Genomic DNA, 21,984 nt, shown 5'->3' on the forward strand with positions numbered 1-21,984 from the left:
TACTGAAAGTAGCATTTATTCATTCCACCCAAACTGAGCCGGTCAAGTAATAGATCACAGCATTTGGCAGTAGTGAGGTGTGTGTCTGTCTACTGGTTGGCCTAGTTGTCCTGCTGTAAGGGTGATATGTAATGGAGACACATCAGCAGTACAGTCCAACAGCATCAGATCACAGTCATATTCACTAAGCAACAAAGAGTAGAAACTCTAATAAGAAATGCTAATTTAGTTTTTCCCATTGCCAAACGTTTTAATATGGTGTGCCCTAATGAATACAATCCAGAGACTCTCACAAACAATCCCTAAAGCATTTTAAGTCTATGGTCAAGCATAACAGAATATTTTATAATGAATTTGTCCAAGGTAAACAACTCCAGAGTCATTAGGTAGTATAATTGTTTTAATTAAGGGGGGGGGGGGGGGGGGGTATTTTATAAAGTTGACATCTCCTGGTGTAATGTCTAAGTGTAACAGAAACAGTGAACATTCTAGGGCTTTTGAGACTATCAAGGCAAAGGTAAGTACTTGAGCACCTGTGACCTCGCTATAAGCTTACTATTCGTACCATGTGATTGGTTACCCAGCGTTGACAACCAATGACATTACAGTTAAGTGTACTAAAATGAAGGCAGCTTCACTCCTGTCCAAGTAAAACTTACACTTCAGTCTTCCTTACTTCAGTGACTTAAGACACAATACCCTTCCAATAATTGATTGCAATCCTTACCCAATAGAAATCTACTGTAAAACAAAATGTCAAACTTTATACAAACAGAATCTTTTGACCTTATACAATGACAGTCCTCATGGAAACTGTAATACAAGCTAACTCCTCAAACATCGACCAATGTTCTCATTCAAAGTGCTGAGTTCTCATAAGAAACTCTTCATAAGACATTCTGTCCTTATAAAACACACTGTACTCATAACTCATGCAAAGTCCTGAGTTTTCATAAGACACTCCTCATAACACAAAGTCCTCATATAATGACTGTGTGGATCTCCACCTCCTCCGATGACGTAATAACAAACTCCTCCTCCTGCTGCTGCTCCATCACCTCTCCCATGTCCTCGCCCCCTGTTGTCGTTACCGTGGTGACCGTGCCATCAGGCGTTTCCAGGGCGCCGCCTCCTGCCAGAAGGGTTCCGTCGCTGATGGCTGAGGCCAGCGTCATGGCGACCTGCGCGGTCAGGTTCTCAGGGGTCGCTATGGTGATGGTGTCACCACAGTCGGAGACGGATGTGCCCTCGTCCATGGAGACGTTGCGCACAATGATTTGGTGGCCGCCGCCACGTGATTGGTTGACGATCTGCTGTACCACCTGCATGATGTGGTTGCCCATCTGAAAGGTGGGTAGAGCAGGGATAAGTATTGAGATGCCTTCTTAATGTTTTTCTAATAGTTGATTTATCTATGTCAGGGATCATCAACTAGATTCAGCCGCAGGCCGATTTTTTTCTTGAGCGGATGGTCTGGGGGCTGAAAAATAGACTGTAAATTGATCACAAAAAGTCCAAACATATGTTTTACAAAACATAAGCATTTCAAGACTTGCTTATATTTGTATACAATCACATCTCTCTATTATGCGTGGGAATACTTGGGAACAGATTTCTTAAATTAAAATTACTTGATGGTTTCCTGGTGTTTTTACGGTCATGTCCAGCAATGAAAATCTTTAAACAAAATACATTTAGTTAAAAATACATTTTGCTCCGAAAACTTGAGGGGCCAAATAAAACCACCCGCGGGCCGAATCCGCCAGTTGGGGAACGAAATGAAGTTTCGGTACAATTTTTAAATGCAGACAGATAATTTGTTGGATTTTTTGGTTGATCTTTTTGTGTTATGATGAACTTCACAGGGTGGCGAACATGCATGGTGATGAGCTTGATGCTCCTTTTCAATAAATATCCAGGGTCTTATTATTCTGGTGACAAGATGATCGATGCTTGACAGCCGTTTCACAAATATTCTCACTCTTAATTCATAATAATCTCATCATGTAGACTAGCCTACCTGCAATGTATCTGCTAGCTAGAGCGCATGTGCCAGAGTAGGCATATTTGCTATTTAACAGTTTTTGGTAGAGTTGAAAATGCGATGGAAACACATTGAACGTTAGCTTTTTATTGGGTATATGAAAATGTAAGTGGAAAAAGGACGTGTGCACTACGTCAACACACTGATATCAGCAACAAGTCAGTTTGGTGGAAACACCGGTGGAAAATCTGCATATTTTCCTTATGCAGATTATTTTATATTTGCATGAAAATCTGTCGCCAATTGGATGGAAACCTAGCTTTGGTCACATGTTAAATATAGGTCTATAAACAAGCAAACAGTGAAAGGTGGGACTGATGTATGTGTGGAGGGAGGTGAGCGCTAGTCTAAGCCATCAAGACATAAAACCACTAGAACACAATTTCATGGCTCCAGGAGAAATAGGAGAGCAGAGCACTGACCTGATTCTGGTTGTCTTGGATGAGAGTCACCTCCTCGCCCTGCCCCTCCTCCTCCTCCTCCTCTCCTGGGGCCTGGGGAGAAGAGACAGGACACGTGAACTATAGAACCTTCCATACATACTGACAGCATAATTTGTGAATGTAATGATGCATCTAATTTCTGTGAAAAAAAACACAGATCAATATTCTATTAACTGCGTTTACAGCAGCACCTTGTCTGTGTTGGTGCCTAAAGCTATGCCAGGTCAAGTTGAAACATTCAGTGAATTCAGCAAAAAGTATGGATATATAACCCCCCCGCCCATCTATAAATGGTCTCACCCTAATGATGTACTCCTGGGTGTCAGCCACCACAGAGGAGAACTCCACCAGCACAGCGTGGGGGTCATCTGACATGATGGCTGCTGTGGCCAGGCTGTCTGCAGATGCCTGCTCCTCTGAGACCAGCATGCCTTCCTCCCCAGACCCCTCCTTCTGGCCAGCATAACAGCCACCTGGACACACAAACACATCAATGTAATCCTGTGTAGTGCCCTTTGGCTGTTTGCTTGTGTCAATTGTGGAATTGATAACATGTATAGGCTAATATGGAAATTCGCTAACTTCATCAATTAAAAATCAGGGCCAGTGTCAGCCTATCCAAAGTAATGTAAGTCGGGAGTACACGCATAAAGAATAGTAACACTAATATCACTGATAAGATCAATGCCCGATACATCGGATCCTATGAATCTGACATTGATCTTAATGCTATACATGACCCAGGAGACAAGTGTTAATCATCCTGACCTTTGGCACGTAAGTGGCGGTTGAGGGTGCCATGCTCGGCAAAGCCCCGCCCACACTTGTGACACTTGAAGGGCTTCTCTCCGGTGTGATGGCGGATGTGGCGCACCAGAGAGCCCTTCTCCCTGAAGCCCCGCGAGCAGAACTGGCACACGTACGGCTTCTCCTGGGCGTGCGTCCGCTGGTGCACTTGCAAGGCATTCTGGGACAAAAGGGGAGAAGAAAAATTAAGAAAACAAGGTTCACATGGTAATGAATTAATCATCATCTATTAGTCAACCAATTCACTTCTGACATGCGAGAAAAATTACTGAGATAACCGTTCAATCGAAGAAGCTCTCAAACTTGACTTAACATTAGCAGACTCCTGCCATTTAAGAGACAAAATAAACTTACGAAAACCAGGAATTCATCAACTTTCAGTCAGAATATTTTACCTGCTCACGGCCTCCTTGGTTTAAATAAAAGTTGAGTATGAACAAACCTTAGTCTTGTATCCCTTGTCACAGCTGTTGCAGTTGTACGGCCGTTCCTCTGAGTGGGCCCTCATGTGTTCTCGGACGTGTCCGATGGTCTTGTACAGCTTGCCGCACTCACCACACTTATACCGCCTCTCACTCAGGTGGACCTCCATGTGCTTCTTCAACAGGTAGCCTGTCAGGAAGTCTTTGTGACACATCACACACTTGAAGGGCTTGCAGCCTGCAGAGAGGAAAACACACAGATGAGCTACTGTAGGTCGTGTTCATTAGTGAACACAACAGGTAGTCCCTCCCCGTCAGACCGGTTTCCTTGGAGACTAATGAACACGACCCAGGGAGAGAGACACTGGGGAGATTTGAGAAAATGTAAGAAACAGGGAATACATGATATAGACGTATCTGATTTCGAAACCTTGGCTGAATCCTCTTATCACCCCAATCATTAGATATCAATGGATCACCTATGGTGTGTGTTGACTAATGATGTAAAGAAACAATGGGTTATGCTGAGACTATCGTTAAAGGAAATCATTAAAAAGACAGAGACAGTGGTCTTACCGAGGTGACCTTTGACATGGAAGCGGAGGTAGTTGAGCGCCTTAAAGGAGCGACTGCAGTGAGGACACTTGTGACTTTTAGACAGTGGCAGATCCTCCTGCTTGTCAGACATGTCCTACAAGGCAGGGCAAGGGACATACAACATGTTTATCAACCTCCTGCTGTAGGTGAGAGTATACATCATGCTTATCAACCTCCTGCTGTAGGTGAGAGTATACATCATGTTTATCATTCTCCATTGACTAACTCACCACCATCTCCTCAGCCTCCATCTCCACACACTCCTCCATCACCTGGATCTCAGTCATCCTGCCCTCCCCGTCCCTGACCTGCAGGACCTCTTTAGGCATCCCGTCCAGTGCCTGCTCCTCGGCCTCCTCCACCTCCTCAGTCTCATTGACTGCCTCCAGGGCGATGCCAGAGTTGATGATGGCCTGGCAGATGAGGTTGTCCCCCTCGGCCACCAGGGCATCTGCCTGAGCCTGCTCCAATATAACCTAGGAATGGGGAACCAGACAAGAACATGGCTCTAGGAAAAATGTGCGACATCCAAAGAGGTTATATTAAACATCAACAGAGATTTGGGATACAAAGGAAATGCTTGGGGGTGGGTTTCTCTATTTCCTTTCATCTGCACTGATGTGATAGAAATGGACAGGCATTCACAACATGGCCTTCACCTATCCTGTGTTTTCAGATCACTACAAATTAACAGGTGCGAGAGGAGACGAGGAAGACAGTTTACAGTACTGGAATGGAATGCATCCAGATCTCCACACACCTGCTGTTCCTGCCCTTCTACCTCCATGTGGAAGTGGACCTCGTGGATGACTTCCTGTCCTCCGCTGTCAGTCTCCACTACGCTGACCACCGCCGCCTGAGCTTCCTCTTCCTCCTGCTGCTCCACTTCCTGCTGAGCAGCCAATGAGGCGGCCTCTGCCTCCACTCCTGAAAAAAAAAAAAAAAAAAATGACCATCAATACGTATATATTTCCCTGTCCAGCTACTTATCTACCGATAGATCCATATATTTAATCTTTCTATCCATATATTTATCTTTCCATATTGTAATCTCCCTCTTTCCATATAAACAAAAGTACACTACCAGTCAAAGGTTTTAGAACACCTACTCCTTCAATGGTTTTTCTTTATTTGTACTATTTTCTACATTGTAGAATAATAGTGAAGACATCAAAACTATGAAATAACACATATGGACTCATTAAGTAACCAAAAAAGTGTTACATTAAAATCTATTTTATATTTGGGATTCTTGAGGTTCATGCGGTAGTCACCTGGAATGCATTTCAATTAACAGGTGTGCCTTAAAAGTTCATTTGTGGAATTTATTTCGTTCTTAATGTGTTTGAGCCAATCAGTTGTGTTGTGACAAAGTAGGGGGCATACAGAAGATGGTCTTTTACCAAATAGGGCTAAGTCCATATTACAGCAAGAAGAGCTCAAATAAGCAAAGAGTAACGACAGTGCATCATTACTTTAAGACATGAAGGTCAGTCAATGCAGAACATTTCAAGAACTTTGAAAGTTTCTTCAAGTGCAGTTGCAAAAACCATCAAGCGCTATGATGAAACTGGCTCTTATGAGGACCGCCACAGGAATGGAAGACCCAGAGTTACCGTTGCTGCAGAGGATAAGTTCATTAGAGTTACCAGCCTCAGAAATTGCAGCCCCAAAAAATACTTCAGAGTTCAAGTAACAGACAGATCTCAACATCAACTGTTCAGAGGAGACTGTGTGAATCAGGCCTTCATGGTCAAATTGCTGCAAAGAAACCACTACTAAAAGGACACCAATAAGAAGAAGAGACTTGCTTGGGCCAAGAAAGACAAGCAATGGACATAAGACCAGGGGAAATATATCCTTTGGTCTGGAGTCCAAATTGAGATGCGGTGTGGGTGAACGGATGATCTCTGCATGCGTATTTCCCACAGTGAAGCATGGAGGAGGTGTGATGGTGCTTTGCTGGCGATTTATTTAGAATCGAAAAGGAACACTGAACCAGCATGGCTACCAAAGCATTCTGCAGCGATACGCCATCCCATTTGGTTTGGGCTTAGTGGGATGTGTTGGGTCATTGTTCAACAGAACAATGACCCAACACACCTCCAGGCTGTGTAAGGGCTATTTTACCAAGAAGGAGAGGGATGAGTGCTGCATCAGATGAACTGGCCTCCACAACCCCCCGACCTCAACCAAATTGAGATGGTTTGGGATGAGCTGGACCGCAGAGTGAAGGAAAAGCAGCCAACAAGTGCTCAGCATATGTGGGAACTCCTTCAAGACTGTTGAAAAAGCATTCCAGGTGAAGCTGGTTGAGAGAATGCCAAGCGTGTGCAAAGCTGTCATCAAGGCAAAGGGTGGCTATTTTGAAGAATGTAAAATATATTTAGATTTGTTTAACACTTTTTTGGTTACTACATGATTCCATATGTGTTATGTCATAGTTTTGATGCCTTAATATTATTCTACAACATAGAAAATAGTACAAATAAATAAAAACCCTTGAATGAGTAGTTCTTCTAAAACTTTTGACCGGTAGTGTATGTGGAAACCCCTTCAAATTTGTGGATACACCTATTTCAGCCACACCTGTTGCTTACAGGTGTATAAAAATCGAGCTTACAGCCAGCCAAACTCCATAGACAAACATTGGAGGTTGAATGGCCTTACTGAAGAGCTCAGTGACTTTCAACATGGCAGCTCAGTGACTTTTCAAATCAGTTCATCAAATTTCTGCCTGCTAGAGCTGCCCCGGTCAACTGTAAGTGCTGTTATTGTGAAGTGGAAACATCGGCACAACAACGGCTCAGCCACGAAGTGGTAGGTCACAAGCTCGTGGAACGGGACTGCCGAAGCGTGAAAAATCACCTATCCTCAGTTGCAAGCCTCACTATAGAGTTCCAAACTGCCGCTGAAAGCAATTGTCAGCACAAGAACTGTTTGTCGAGTGCTTTATGAAATGAGTTTCCATGGCCGAGCAGCTGCACACAAGCCTAAGATCATCATACACAATGCCAAGCGTTGGCTGGAGTGGTGTAAAGCTTGCCACTTTTAACTCAGGAGCAGTGTAAACACGTTCTCAGGAGTGATGAATCACGTTTCACCATCTGGCAGTCTGATGGAAGAATCTGGGTTTGGCAGATAACACTACATGTCTGAATGCATAGTGTCAACTGTAAAGTTTGGTGGAGGAGGAAGAATGGCTGGGGCTGTTTTTCATGGTTTGGGCTAGGCCCCTTAGTTCCAGTGAAGGGAAATCTAAACGCTACAGCATACAATGACATTCTAGACTATTCTATGCTTCCAACTTTGTGGCAAAAGTTTGGGGAAGGCCCTTTCCTGTTTCAGCATGACAATGCCCCCGTGCACAAAGAGAGGTCCATACAGAAATGGTTTGTCAAGATCAGTGTAGAAGAACTTGAGTGGCCTGCAGAGCCCTGACCTTAACCCTATCGAACAACTTTGGGATGAAATGGAACGCCAGCATCGTCGCCCAACATCCGTTCCTGACCTCACTAACACTCGTGGCTGAATGGAAGCAAGTCCCCACAGCAATATTCCAACATCTAGTGGAAAGCCTTCCCAGAAGATTGGAGGCTGTTATAGCAGCAAAAGGGAAACCAACTCCATATTAAACGCCCATGATTTTGAAATGAGATGTTCGACAAGCAGGTGTCCACATAATTTCAATCATGTGGTGTATGTATCCTACCATCTATCCATATCTAGCCACCCATGCATGCATGATCCCTCAATCTTTTGACAGACTGCTACCTTTCTGCTGTCCGTCCTTGCTGACAAGGATCTCCTTGTACTGGTTGAAGCGGATCTTCTCAGTGCAGGGGGTGATGGACTTGAGATGTCTGGTCAGAGCCCCTGACTCCCTGAAGGAGAGCCCACACAGATTACAGCGGTACGGGCGCTCGTCTGGGGGAAGAGAGGGAGAGAGACTGATGATGGAGATAGGAAATGAAGCTGCATATGTCACATGCAGCAAAATCTCATTCTGAGCCCGCCCCCTTCCAGTCCACTGTACCTGTGTGACGGCGATTGTGACGAATCAGGGAGCCTTTGGTGCGGAAGGCACTCCCACAGAGCTCGCAGGGGAAATTCTTATTCTCACTGTGGGTGATCATATGGGTTCTCAGGATGTTTGTCTAGAAGTAGACATAGAAAAATAGGTTTGTTTGATAGAGCATAAACAAGGGAAGAACAAAATAGCTGATAGTCATGATTTCTAAACTTTCTTCCAGACTAGACAAGGTAGTGACAATCTGTACGGGTTCATTCTCAGATCTATATCAACAGGAAGCACAGGTGCAGTACAACTCACCGTTTTGAATGTCTTCTCACATGTTTGGCAAATGTAGCGTCCATCTTTGTTGACCCTGTAGACTGGCTTGTCTGCACCGTCAGGGCTGTGGGCCTCGGTCCCCTCTGTTAGGACAGTAGCCTTCCCTGTGCCACATCTCTTCCTGCGACTTTGAGAGTGGCCTTCAACTTCTACCTCACCTGAGAGAACTTTAGGCTGGTTAATTCAGTCCAATCAAATAATTTTTTTGACTAACCCATTTCAACTGGGCATGAAAGTCAAAACAGGAGGAAATTGGGTCTCTGACAGAATATAGTCTTTGCCATGAGAAGAAACCATAAATCAATCAGATAATGTCTTATCAGTTATGGACTGATGATACTGAAGAGTGCAAAAAGTCAAGGAACATTGACTGACCGTTGTTGTTGGACTTGTCTGGTTCATCTGAAGACAGTCCACTTCCATCCATTCTTGTCATGGTAGCAGAGGTTCCATCTGGGGCAAAAACCTGACCAAACACAAACGTTTTAACATATCACCCCATGCATTTATGAATTCTACAATCTACACCGAGTAGGCACCGGGTGTACAATTGCCCGGGCAAGCCTACCTCTTGGTTGTTATCCCGGGGTTTATTGACGGGCAACTGGGGTTCCTGTGCCCGCGTGCAGTTCTGCTGAAGCTTGTGCTGGATGAATGCCTCCAGCGTACAAAACTCGGACTGGCAGCGTCCGCACTTGTGGACATCTTCATCTGCAGGTGAAATGCATGAAAAACATGCGTACAATCAAGAACAACACACTTAAAAATAAATAGTTAAACGTTCAATGTTGTTGACTGACTGGCTAGCTTATTAATTGACACATGCAAGTGACTGGACATTGACATAGCTAAGTTAGCTAGCAACTGTAGCAAGTGCAGCCGCCAGCTAACTTAGCTAATGTTAGCATATTTAGCAAGCCTAGCTAGTTGGCAAGGCTAAAACGGATAAGTGCAAAGTTAAACTACAATCCGAGGATGCTAACTTACTAAATGTGACCAGCGCGACCTACACTACTTGGCTAGATAGATAGCATTGACCCGATACAGCGCAAGCAAAGATGTGGCGCTAGCTTGAGTGCACCGACCTTATTTTGTCGCCTACCAAGCAAGCTAGCTAGCAGCTAAATAAATGTAATCAATTGGAGTGGGCCTACATATATGCCAATAAAAATATATGACTTTTTTTGCACGTAAACTGTCTTTACCTTCATCTCCGAGAGTTGTTTGAATTGTGACAATGTTGTTGCCGTGATCCGTTTGCTCGCTCACTGTTTCTGCCGTATTATTATTTTCTACATTCATGTCGTTTGAGTTCTCCGTCTCTGTCGCAACGCTACTAGAGGGAAAACATGGCGGATTTACGACCTCGTAGTCATAACAACAAAAGTGTAATACGAGGGAAGGAAGGAGAAGAGACAAATCATAGGACCACTTGGATTTTGATTTATGCGTTTTACCAGATTTGGGTAAAAATTGCCTTTTTACCACCTATTACATGGCCAACTCTGATGTCTGAAATTATCATGCGCAGGATTTAAATAAATATCATCAAAACTGTTGGGAATTTGAATTAGCAAAATATTCCAGAATTGGAAATATTTCACGACATGTCTGCTCTACAATGTGAGTGTATTCCATAAAATCTATGCCTCTGTCATTCTCTACAAGAGGGCAAACTTGTCCACAGCATGGTATTGATATGATGCCTCATGATTTCCGTATTATTTTCATATGGTGACCCACCGTGCGGTGTGAGCACGAGCCGCGAACTGTCAAACGAATGCAATGTAACACGATTGTTGCCTGGGGTCTATATTTTTTGTCTAATTCCATGCATGAAACACAGGCACAGCAGCTATTCCAAAGATTATGATAACAATGCGCTTGCATTATTTCTTACACTTCAAACAATACGTGGACAGATCAGATAAAAGCCAATTTACTAGCCTGGATGATTTATTTATGTGAGGATGGGTGCAACTTCTCTCTACTCTAGTATATTCTGCTGCACAGAGCAGAGCGCTATCTTTTCGCAGTGCTTTATTATTAAATGCTGGGTGGGTGCGTTCAGTTATAGCTCAGTGGGTAGTGTAACGCGGAAGTCCGTTGAAAGTTGTGCATTTCGTGTACAGTTGACCTTCCACAACATTCTGTGTTCAAGTTCCTTTTTCCGGGAATTGTAAGTGCGGAAACATTAGGACAACAAACTACATGCACGCTCCTCACGGGGTAAGGATTTATTGTAGCCTACCGCCATCTACGCTTAATCTACATCGTCATTGAGCTGATGCGTTGACACCTGTGAAGTTGGATAGTCTACTGTTTATGCAATTCATTCATATTGAAAATATCAATGGCAGCGCTGTACTGGAAGCTATACGCAGGTATATTAAGTATATCCACTTTTTCCAAGCGGGAATTGCAAAAAGGCTACCAATTGTTAATCCCCACTGATGCATATCAAAGTAGCCTAGTGTAGTGGAGGTATACACCGTAGCAATTATGTAGACTAGTATAATAGGGAAATCGTGCACAAAGTATACTACATAATCGAAAAGTACGTGAAGTATGTTCGCATGGGCGCAGCACACATAGCCTAGTTTCAACCGAATACAATCTTTCAGGCAGGGGTGAAAGTACAATTCATTTATTCCCGGTACGGACCTCCTATTTCCACTCGCAACATATTTCCAGCCTCCAAACAAACAGTGGTGAATGGAAACATACATATATTACTCAAAACACCAACAATTGTAATGACATGTGGCAATTGTCTTTAGGCTACACTGTATGAGTCCACTGCTGTCCGCGCTCGTCTCGTGTGTCGGGCACTGTTCTATGCCTTGGCAAAATGTCAGTGTGCTGGTCGAACAGCAACGCATTTTGGAGAGTAGGCTGCTCACATATTCATGCCCCTGACATGCGGTTATGATAAAAAAAAAAGTGGTGTAATAGCCTACAGTTTCCTTGACATGTTGTTTTAATTATTGTGATAGGCTCATGTTTTACCGGCACTGGTACGGCGTAACCCCACTATTTATTTTGCCTGGACACGGTACTGGACCGACTTACTTTCACCCCTGCTTTCAGGCAGCAAGAGCGCGCAGCCGCTTGGAACAGCTCACAGAAGAACGACATCGGTAGCGGGCCATTTCCTGGTTGCAATTGATTTCATTTTGTTCAGTTAATGTGACAAAACAAGCAAGTATATGTAACAGTATAGCTTCCGTTACCACTCCACTATGTCTCCCTGTATAGCTTCCGCACCCACAAAGCATCGTTACCCATCGCGCCACAAAAGCAGCGGCCCTTGCAGAGCAAGGGGAACAACTACTTCAGGTCTCAGAGTGAGTGACGTCACCCAATTGAAACGCTATTAGCGCGCACCACCGCTAACTAGCTAGCCATTTCACATCGGTTACATATAGTGTACAGCATGGATGGGCAACTTTGATGGGGGTGGAAGCCACACAAAAACGGACCTCATCAAGAGGGGCCGCAGTGGCTCGTGGGTCTACTTACCGACATCCATATTCCTTAAATTTAAGAACGGGAAATATAGCAAAAGTGCACATAGAACAGATATTTCACTTCTTAGACTTGCTTTCGATGAGAATGACAGATCTATAACACATTGCTATGTGAATTTGGTGGGTCACCCAAAACGTTACATATTGCAGTTTAAATAGAAAATGACTGAAAAGTGAAAGTCACCCAGTAAAATTGTTACAGTGATGGAAAAAGTACTAAACTGTCATACTTAAGTAAAAGTCAATGCTATAGGCCTACATCAAATTCCTTATAGAGCAGTGGTTCCCAAACGTTTTATAGTCCCGTACACCTTCAAACATTTAACCTCCAGCTGCGTACCCCCTCTAGCACCAGGGTCAGCGCACTCTCAAATGTTGTTTTTTGCCATCATTGTAAGCCTTCCACACACATACACTATATGATACATTTATTAAACATAAGAATGAGAGTGAGTTTTTGTCCCAAACCAGCTTGTGGGAAGTGACAAAGAACTCGTATAGGACCAGGGCACAAATAATAATATAAAAATAATTAATCATTTTGCTCTTTATTTAGCCATCTTACATATAAAACCTTATTTGTTCATAAAAAATTGTGAATAACTCACCACAGGTTAATGAGAAGCTGTGCTCGTAAGGATGCACATAACTCTGCAATGTTGGGTTGTATTGGAGAGTCTCAGTCTTAAATCATTTTCCACTCACAGTCTGTGCCTGTATTTAGTTTTCATGCTAGTGAGGGACGAGAATCCACTCTCACATAGGTACGTGGTTGCAAAGGGCATCAGTGTCTTAACAGCGCGATTTGCCAAGGCAAGAAACTCTGAGCGCAGCCCTATCCAGAAGTCTGGCAGTGGCTTCTGATTAAATAATATTTTCACAGAACCGCTTGTTGCAATTTCGACGATGCTTTCTTGTTCAGATATCGGTAAGTGGACTGGGCAGGGCATTAAAGGGATAACTAATCCAGTTGTTTGTGTCGTCCGTTTCGGGAAAGTACCTGCATAATTGCGCTCCCAACTCCCTCAGGTGCTTCGCTATATCACATTTGACATTGTCCGTCAATTTGAGTTCATTTTCGCACAAAAAAATCATACAATGATGGAAAGACCTGTGTGTTGTCCTTGTTAATTGAATATAGTTGCGGAGAGTCCCTGTAATCCTAGATTCAGATCATTCAGGCGAGAAAAAACATCACCCAGATAGGCCAGTCGTGTGAGAAACTCATCATCATGCAAGCGGTCAGACAAGTGAAAATTATGGTCAGTATAGAAAACTTTAAGCTCGTCTCGCAATTTAAAAAAACATGTCAAATCTTTGCCCCTTGATCACTAGCGTATGTTGTAAAAGCGTTACATGGTCGCGGCACATATTTTTTTTATTTAAACTTTATTTAACTAGGCAAGTCAGTTAAGGACAAATTCTTATTTACAATGACGGCCTACCGGGGAACAGTGGGTTAACTGCCTTGTTCAGAGGCAGAACGACAGATTTCTATTTTGTCAGCTCGGGGATTCAATTCAGCAACCTTTCGGTTACTGGCCCAACGCTCTAACCACTAGGCTACCTGCCACCCATAGCAATGCATAATGCAGAAAATACATGAGAGTTCAGGGGCCTTGCTTTAACAACGTTAACCATTTTCACTGTAGTGTCTAAAACGTCTTTCAAGCTGTCAGGCATTACCTTGGCAGCAAGAGCCTCTCGGTGGATGCTCTAGTGTACCCAAGTGGCGTCGGGAGCAACTGCTTGCACGCGCGTTACCACTCCACTATGTCTCCCTGTCATGGCTTTTGCGGTATTTGACTGCCATGTGGGTATTATTAAAAACTTGAACTTGAAAATGAACTTGAAATATTATTTTCTATTTCTCTCTGTCAGCTGAAGCACCATGGTAACAGAAAGGCAGGCCCTCAGAACTGTTGCACTTTGTCTGGTGCTTGTTGCTGCTGTCAAACTTCTGCTTTCAGAATACAGGTGAGACATCCTACCATGGGCACAATCCTCATTCAGTGAGGTGTTGGTAGACTCATATGATATAATATTGTGTTTTTCTTAGCCTCTTGGGACAGCCGTTTGTTCTGGGTGCCGAGATTATTTTATTAAAACTTTCTCAAGCCTTTATTAGTCTTCAGAAGAAAATAAAAAAGTTACTGTTTAAATCTGTCTTGTTCCAGAACTGAAAGGAAACAGAAGTTGACCATCATGGATCCTGGCTCATTTTGGCACCAGGGACCAAAGGTGAAGGAGGCTGTTACTGTACACAAGTCAGAGGTTATGAACTCCTTTTTTAACTGGGCCCAGAAACCAGAGGTTCCAGAGCCTCCAGTAGAAAAAGGAGCAGACACAGCACCTCTGGAAACCAGCAAAGGCCCTGCAAGAATAGTACACCTGGATCTGAAAGGTGCTGCACCCAAAGTCAAATACATGAAGCAGGTGAGAAAAGTTGTTCTCTCCTTGAGGTGGATCCCCCAAAAATGTTATTTGCAGGGCCTCACTCTGGATAAGAGCGTCTGCTAAATGACTCAAATGTAAAATGTAAATGTGTTCTTTATAAGGTGTATCCCTTTCCTGCAGTCAAATGACCTAGTGACATAATGGGTGGAATGTTGTTCATATAATTTAATAATTAATAAACATTGAAAAAAATCCAGTGTTTCTATGTCAAACGGCTTTGTTATATTTCAGTCTTCTGTGATGTACGTATATAAAGTGTAAAATTGGGATGCAAACTCCCAAAATGTAACACATTTCAACTCTATATCTGACATGGTACAGGTGTCTTATTTTTTTAAGCCCATAACCATGTGTGTGAGGTGTATACTTTTGTTTCAAAGTAGATTTGTTTAAGACTACCAAGAAACACTCTGTGTGACCCCGATTTAAATCAAATCAAATCAAATCAAATTTATTTATATAGCCCTTCGTACATCAGCTGAAATCTCAAAGTGCTGTACAGAAACCCAGCCTAAAACCCCAAACAGCAAGCAATGCATGTGAAAGAAGCACGGTGGCTGGGAAAAACTCCCTAGGAAAAACTCCTGAGAAAGGCCAAAAACCTAGGAAGAAACCTAGAGAGGAACCAGGCTATGAGGGGTGGCCAGTCCTCTTCTGGCTGTGCCGGGTGGATATTATAACAGAACATGGTCAAGATGTTAAAATGTTCGTAAATGACCAGCATGGTCAAATAATAATAATCATAGTAATTGTCGAGGGTGCAACAAGCACGTCCGGTGAACAGGTCAGGGTTCCATAGCCGCAGGCAGAACAGTTGAAACTGGAGCAGCAGCATGGCCAGGTGGACTGGGGACAGCAAGGAGTCATCATGCCAGGTAGTCCTGAGGCATGGTCCTAGGGCTCAGGTCCTCCGAGAGAAAGAAAGAAAGAGAGAATTAGAGAGAGCATATTTACATTCACACAGGACACCGGATAAGACAAGAGAATACTCCAGATGTAACAGACTGACCCTAGCCCCCCGACACATAAACTACTGCAGCATAAATACTGGAGGCTGAGACAGGAGGGATCAGAAGACACTGTGGCCCCATCCGATGATACCCCCGGACAGGGCCAAACAGGCAGGATATAACCCCACCCACTTTGCCAAAGCACAGCCCCCACACCACTAGAGGGATATCTACAACCACCAACTTACCGTCCGAAGACAAGGCCGAGTATAGCCCACAAAGATCTCCGCCACGGCACAACCCAAGGGGGGGGCGCCAACCCAGACAGGAAGACCACGTCAGTGGCTCAACCTACTCAAGTGACGCACCCCTCCCATGGACGGCATGGAAGAACACCAGTAAGTCAGTGACTCAGCCCCTGTAAAAGGGTTAGAGGCAGAGAATCCCAGTGGGAAGAGGGGAACCGACAAGGCAGAGACAGCAAGGGCGGTTCGTTGCTCCAGCCTTTCCGTTCACCTTCACACTCCTGGGCCAGACTATACTTAATCATAGGACCTACTGAAGAGATAAGTCTTCAGTAAAGACTTAAAGGTTGAGACTGAGTCTGCGTCTCTCACATGGGTAGGCAGACCATTCCATAAAAATGGAGCTCTATAGGAGAAAGCCCTACCTCCAGCCGTTTGCTTAGAAATTCTAGGGACAATTAGGAGGCCTGCGTCTTGTGACCGAAGCGTACGTGTAGGTATGTACGGCAGGACCAAATCGGAAAGATAGGTAGGAGCAAGCCCATGTAATGCTTTGTAGGTTAGCAGTAAAACCTTGAAATCAGCCCTTGCCTTAACAGGAAGCCAGTGTAGGGAGGCTAGCACTGGAGTAATATGATCAAATTTTTTGGTTCTAGTCAGGATTCTAGCAGCCGTATTTAGCACTAACTGAAGTTTGTTTAGTGCTTTATCCGGGTAGCCGGAAAGTAGAGCATTGCAGTAGTCGAGCCTAGAAGTAACAAAAGCATGGATTAATTTTTCTGCGTCATTTTTGGACAGAAAGTTTCTGATTTTTGCAATGTTACGTAGATGGAAAAAAGCTGTCCTTGAAGCAGTCTTGATATGTTCTTCAAAAGAGAGATCAGGGTCCAGAGTAACGCCGAGGTCCTTCAGTTTTATTTGAGACGACTGTACAACCATCCAGATTAATTGTCAGATTCAACAGAAGATCTCTTTGTTTCTTGGGACCTAGGACAAGCATCTCTGTTTTGTCCGAGTTTAAAAGTAGAACATTTGCAGCCATCCACTTCCTTATGTCTGAAACACAGGCTTCTAGCGAGGGCAATTTTGGGGCTTCACCATGTTTCATTGAAATGTACAGCTGTGTGTCGTCCGCATAGCAGTGAAATTTAACATTATGTTTTCGAATGACATCCCCAAGAGGTAAAATATATAGTGAAAACAATAGTGGTCCTAGAACGGAACCTTGAGGAACACCGAAATTTACAATTGATTTGTCAGAGGACGAACCATTCACAGAGACAAACTGATATCTTTCCGACAGATAAGATCTAAACCAGGCCAGAACTTGTCCATGTAGACCAATTTGGGTTTCCAATCTCTCCAAAAGAATGTGGTGATCGATGGTATCAAAAGCGGCACTAAGATATAGGAGCATGAGGACAGATGCAGAGCCTCGGTCTGACGTCATTAAAAGGTCATTTACCACCTTCACAAGTGCAGTCTCAGTGCTATGATGGGGTCTAAAACCAGACTGAAGCGTTTCGTATACATTGTTTGTCTTCAGGAAGGCAGTGAGTTGCTGCGCAAAAACTTTCTAAAATTTTTGAGAGGAATGGAAGATTCGATATAGGCCGATTAGTTTTTTATAATTTCTGGGTCAAGATTCGGCTTTTTCAAGAGAGGCTTTATTACTGCCACTTTTAGTGAGCTTGGTACACATCCGGTGGATAGAGAGCCGTTTATTATGTTCAACATAGGAGGGCCAAGCACAGGAAGCAGCTCTTTCAGTAGTTTAGTTGGAATAGGGTCCAGTATGCAGCTTGAGGGTTTGGAGGCCATGATTATTTTCATCATTATGTCAAGAGATATAGTACTAAAACACTTTAGTATCTCCCTTGATCCTAGGTCCTGGCAGAGTTGTGCAGACTCAGGACAATGGAGCCCTGGAGGAATACCCAGATTTAAAGAGGAGTCCGTAATTTGCTTTCTAATGATCATGATCTTTTCCTCAAAGAAGTTCATAAATTTATTACTGCTGAAGTGAAAGCCATCCTCCATTTGCGAATGCTGCTTTTTAGTTAGCTTTGCGACAGTGTCAAAAAGAAATTTCGGATTGTTCTTATTTTCCTCAATTAAGTTGGAAAAATAGGATGATCGTGCAGCAGTGAGGGCTCTTCGATACTGCACGGTACTGTCTTTCCAAGCTAGTCGGAAGACTTCCAGTTTAGTGTGGCGCCATTTCCGTTCCAATTTTCTGGAAGCTTGCTTCAGAGCTCGTGTATTTTCTGTATACCAGGGAGCTAGTTTCTTATGACAGATGTTTTTAATTTTTAGGGGTGCAACTGCATCTAGGGTATTGCGCAAGGTTAAATTGAGTTCCTCGGTTAGGTGGTTAACTGATTCTTGTCCTCTGACGTCCTTGGGTAGGCAGAGGGAGTCTGGAAGGGCATCAAGGAATCTTTGGGTTGTCTGAGAATTTATAGCACGACTTTTAATCTTCCTTGGTTGGGGTCTGAGCAGATTATTTGTTGCAATTGTAAACGCAATAAAATGGTGGTCCGATAATCCAGGATTATGAGGAAAAACATTAAGATCCACAACATTTATTCCATGGGACAAAACTAGGTCCAGAGTATGACTGTGGCAGTGAGTAGGTCCAGAGACATGTTGGACAAAACCCACTGAGTCGATGATGGCTCCGAAAGCCTTTTGGAGTGGGTCTGTGGACTTTTCCATGTGAATGTTAAAGTCACCAAAAATTAGAATATTATCTGCTATGACTACAAGATCCGATAGGAATTCAGGGAACTCAGTAAGGAACACTGCATATGGCCCAGGAGGCCTGTAAACAGTAGCTATAAAAAGTGATTGAGTAGGCTGCATAGATTTCATGACTAGAAGCTCAAAAGACGAAAACGTCATTGTTTTTTTTTTGTAAATTGAAATTTGCTATCGTAAATGTTAGCAACACCTCCGCCTTTGCCGGATGCACGGGGGTATGGTCACTAGTGTAACCAGGGGGTGAGGCCTCATTTAACACAGTAAATTCATCAGGCTTAAGCCATGTTTCAGTCAGGCCAATCACATCAAGATTATGATCAGTGATTAGTTCATTGACTATAACTGCCTTGGAAGTGAGGGATCTAACATTAAGTAACCCAATTTTGAGATGTGAAGTATCACAATCTCTTTCAATAATGGCAGGAATGGAGGAGGTCTTTATACTAGTAAGATTACTGAAGCGAACACCGCCATTTTTAATTTTGCCCAACCTAGATCGAGGCACAGACACGGTCTCAATGGGGAAAGCTGAGCTGACTACACTGACTGTGCTAGTGGCAGACTCCACTAAGCTGGCAGGCTGGCTAACAGCCTGCTGCCTGGCCTGCACCCTATTTCATTGTGGAGCTAGAGGAGTTAGAGCCCTGTCTATGTTCGTAGATAAGATGAGAGCACCCCTCCAGCTAGGATGGAGTCCGTCACTCCTCAACAGGCCAGGCTTGGTCCTGTTTGTGGGTGAGTCCCAGAAAGAGGGCCAGTTATCTACAAATTCTATCTTTTGGGAGGGGCAGAAAACAGTTTTCATCCAGCGATTGAGTTGTGAGACTCTGCTGTAGAGCTCATCACTCCCCCTAACTGGGAGGGGGCCAGAGACAATTAATCGATGCCGACACATCTTTCTAGCTGATTTACATGCTGAAGCTATGTTGCGCTTGGTGACCTCTGACTGTTTCATCCTAACATCGTTGGTGCCGACGTGGATAACAATATCTCTATACTCTCTACACTCGCCAGTTTTAGCTTTAGCCAGCACCGTCTTTAGATTAGCCTTAACGTCGGTAGCCCTGCCCCCTGGTAAACAGTGTATGATCGCTGGATGATTAGTTTTAAGTCTAATACTGCGGGTAATGGAGTCGCCAATGACTAGGGTTTTCAATTTGTCAGAGCTAATGGTGGGAGCCGTTGGCGTCTCAGACCCCACAACGGGAGGAGCAGAGACCAGAGAAGTCTCGGCCTCCGACTCCGACTCGCTTAACGGGGAGAACCGGTTGAAAGCCTGCTGTAGTAAAAGGTTTTAAGATTCATATTTTAATGGAGATACTGGCATATGGGTAGTCTTGTTTATATAGTATAGCTATATAATTGAATTGAGAAAAAAAGCAGTATAACAGCTTTATCCACCAGAACCAAAGTCATTGTGACGGTTTCCATTCCAGATCTTCCCGCTCTTCTCCTCTCTGGGTGCTGATGGTGTTCTGCTAGAGTACGAGGACATGTTTCCCTATCATGGAAACCTGACGATTCTCAGGTCACCGTATGCCTACAGGTGAGCACCAGATGGTGATGTCTCAGTCAATTTATGATTGATAGGAAAAAACTAGGGCCTGGAGTTTTCCTTGTCAGATCGCATGTAAAAGGAGAAACTCCTGACGCTGATGATAAAACTAAGTCAGAACTAGGATGGACAACCCATAGAGACCTGTATTACTGTTCTATTGGATTATTAGTGTTCTATTTAAATATGTGTCACAATGATGAACAGTCTGATGTATATCTCTGTGTTCTCTGTTAAACAGTATGGAAGATATAGAGGAGATAAAGAGCCTAGCCAAACTCAACAAACTGGAACTGATTCCTTTAGTGCAAGTGTTTGGACACCTCGAGGTAAGTCAGGGATACTGTATCAGTGATGTAGTGGGGATAAAATAGGTGGTTATGCTGTTCACAGTGAGTAAAGTAAAGCTCCCTATACTTTCAATGCATTTTTCCGCAAAAGCTGGGTAAACGCCCACGCAAAATAAGAAAGTTGCGTAAACAGCATTTACGTGTGTTTATCCGACACTAAATACTAAATGCTGCACTATTTAAACACTTGGCCCCCAACCCCCCTTCCCCAAAACACGTGTAATATTGGATAATAAGTTGTGCCTTCCTGTATTATACTTATGGTAAAATGTTTATTCTACTAAGCCATTTACTTTATGTTCGTATTCTTATCTCTTATTATTTCTTATTGTTGTTGCATTGTCCAGAAGGAACCTGCTAGTAAGCATTTCATTGGACGATATATACCATGTGTATCCCGTACATATGACTAATACAACTTAAACCTGAAGCACTACACAGCTGGTCTGTATCTATTATACTCATATTGGTTCCTCAGTCTCTCCTGAGGCTATAATGACCTTAAATAAGCGGATCACTTGTTTCATATTCTTACCATACCAGAAAAGCAAGAGTAACTATACATTCCTTGGAATGCTCATTTTCAGTCATGACTGCACTGAGACCAGAGCCATGCTAGATATCTATCTAAATATACGGCTCTGAGTGATACTATTCCATAGTATTGTGTAATGAAATTTAACCACTGTCGCCTGCGGGGTAAAAACTATGCCACAAATCTCCTCTTTAATCTGTCCTCCTCTTATTTCCTCTGGATAGTTTGTGTTGAAACATGAGAGGTATTTCCACCTGAGGGAGGTGAGGGCTTTCCCTAACAGTCTGAACCCCCACCATCCTGGCTCTGTGGCTCTGGTCAAGGACATGGTCTCCCAGGTCATGGACTGTCACCCTGACGCACGCTGGTTCCACATGGGGGCTGATGAGGTTTGTGGGTGGGTGTGTGCGTGCGTGTGTGCGTGTGTGTGTTTGTATGTGTATGAACTAGAACACTACTAATGTATGTAATCCTATCTGTTTGTAGGACTTTCAGTTCAGCAGGATATTGAGATATGCAAATAAAGTGCAAGTAGATTGTTATAAGACCCGTGAGATAGGCCTACATTTTTCATACCCCCTGGTTTCTATAGTTCCATTCATAATACAGTGTGTGTGTGTGTGTGTGTGTGTGTGTGTGTGTGTGTCTCCATGTTCCTCAGGTGAGGGGTCTGGGAGAGAGCCAGGACTCTAAAAACTGGTTACATAGCAACAAGGGGGACGTTGGGAAAATGTTCCTGAACCATGCAGTGTCATTGGCCCGTTTCATCACAGAGAGAAGGTCAGGGGTCAGAGTGATTCTGTGGGACGACATGTTGAGGAAGATCAGCCCTGCCACTATTAAAGGTGTGATGATGAGATCTCCTAGCAGTCCTTCTGTACTGTGGATTGATTAAATGAATGTATGTTTTTCTAATTAGAACTGACTGACTT

General features: G+C 43.6%; 2 protein-coding genes across 6 annotated transcripts in view; one reads left to right on the forward strand and one right to left on the reverse strand.

Annotated features, from left to right (window-relative positions):
- e4f1 (E4F transcription factor 1) lies at positions 1–11,897 on the reverse strand. Of its 3 annotated transcripts, none has more exons than XM_029728713.1 (14): positions 11,740–11,897; positions 9,236–9,378; positions 9,043–9,133; positions 8,647–8,834; positions 8,350–8,470; positions 8,088–8,240; positions 5,074–5,240; positions 4,544–4,789; positions 4,293–4,407; positions 3,737–3,954; positions 3,256–3,454; positions 2,788–2,960; positions 2,467–2,538; positions 1–1,343 (listed from the first exon to the last, which is right to left on the reverse strand). In XM_029728713.1, exons 3-14 carry the CDS (start codon positions 9,101–9,103, stop codon positions 981–983), a joined length of 2,076 nt encoding a protein of 691 aa, XP_029584573.1. In that variant the 5' UTR covers positions 9,104–9,133; positions 9,236–9,378; positions 11,740–11,897; the 3' UTR covers positions 1–980. The 3 variants fall into 3 exon arrangements, with proteins under 3 accessions (XP_029584573.1, XP_029584572.1, XP_029584570.1); XM_029728712.1 differs by lacking the exon at positions 11,740–11,897 and adding an exon at positions 9,873–10,070 and having other exon boundaries at positions 8,647–8,825; XM_029728710.1 differs by lacking the exon at positions 11,740–11,897 and adding an exon at positions 9,873–10,069.
- LOC115171678 (hexosaminidase D-like) overlaps positions 10,087–21,984 on the forward strand; it is a 20,612-nt gene continuing 8,714 nt past the window's right edge. The window contains exons 1-7 of one of the 3 annotated variants that reach the window (XM_029728716.1): positions 10,087–10,133; positions 14,079–14,174; positions 14,375–14,633; positions 20,049–20,158; positions 20,409–20,496; positions 21,277–21,441; positions 21,714–21,897. In XM_029728716.1, coding sequence (XP_029584576.1) covers positions 14,089–14,174; positions 14,375–14,633; positions 20,049–20,158; positions 20,409–20,496; positions 21,277–21,441; positions 21,714–21,897 — 892 coding nt within the window. In that variant the 5' untranslated portion in view covers positions 10,087–10,133; positions 14,079–14,088. Of the gene's footprint in view, positions 10,134–10,693; positions 10,897–10,925; positions 11,052–14,078; positions 14,175–14,374; positions 14,634–20,048; positions 20,159–20,408; positions 20,497–21,276; positions 21,442–21,713; positions 21,898–21,984 lie in introns of those variants that run through there. The other 2 variants (XM_029728714.1, XM_029728715.1) reach the window with 2 other exon arrangements.

Source organism: Salmo trutta, chromosome 32 (genome assembly GCF_901001165.1).
Source record: "Salmo trutta chromosome 32, fSalTru1.1, whole genome shotgun sequence".
Classification (NCBI taxonomy): domain Eukaryota; kingdom Metazoa; phylum Chordata; class Actinopteri; order Salmoniformes; family Salmonidae; genus Salmo; species Salmo trutta.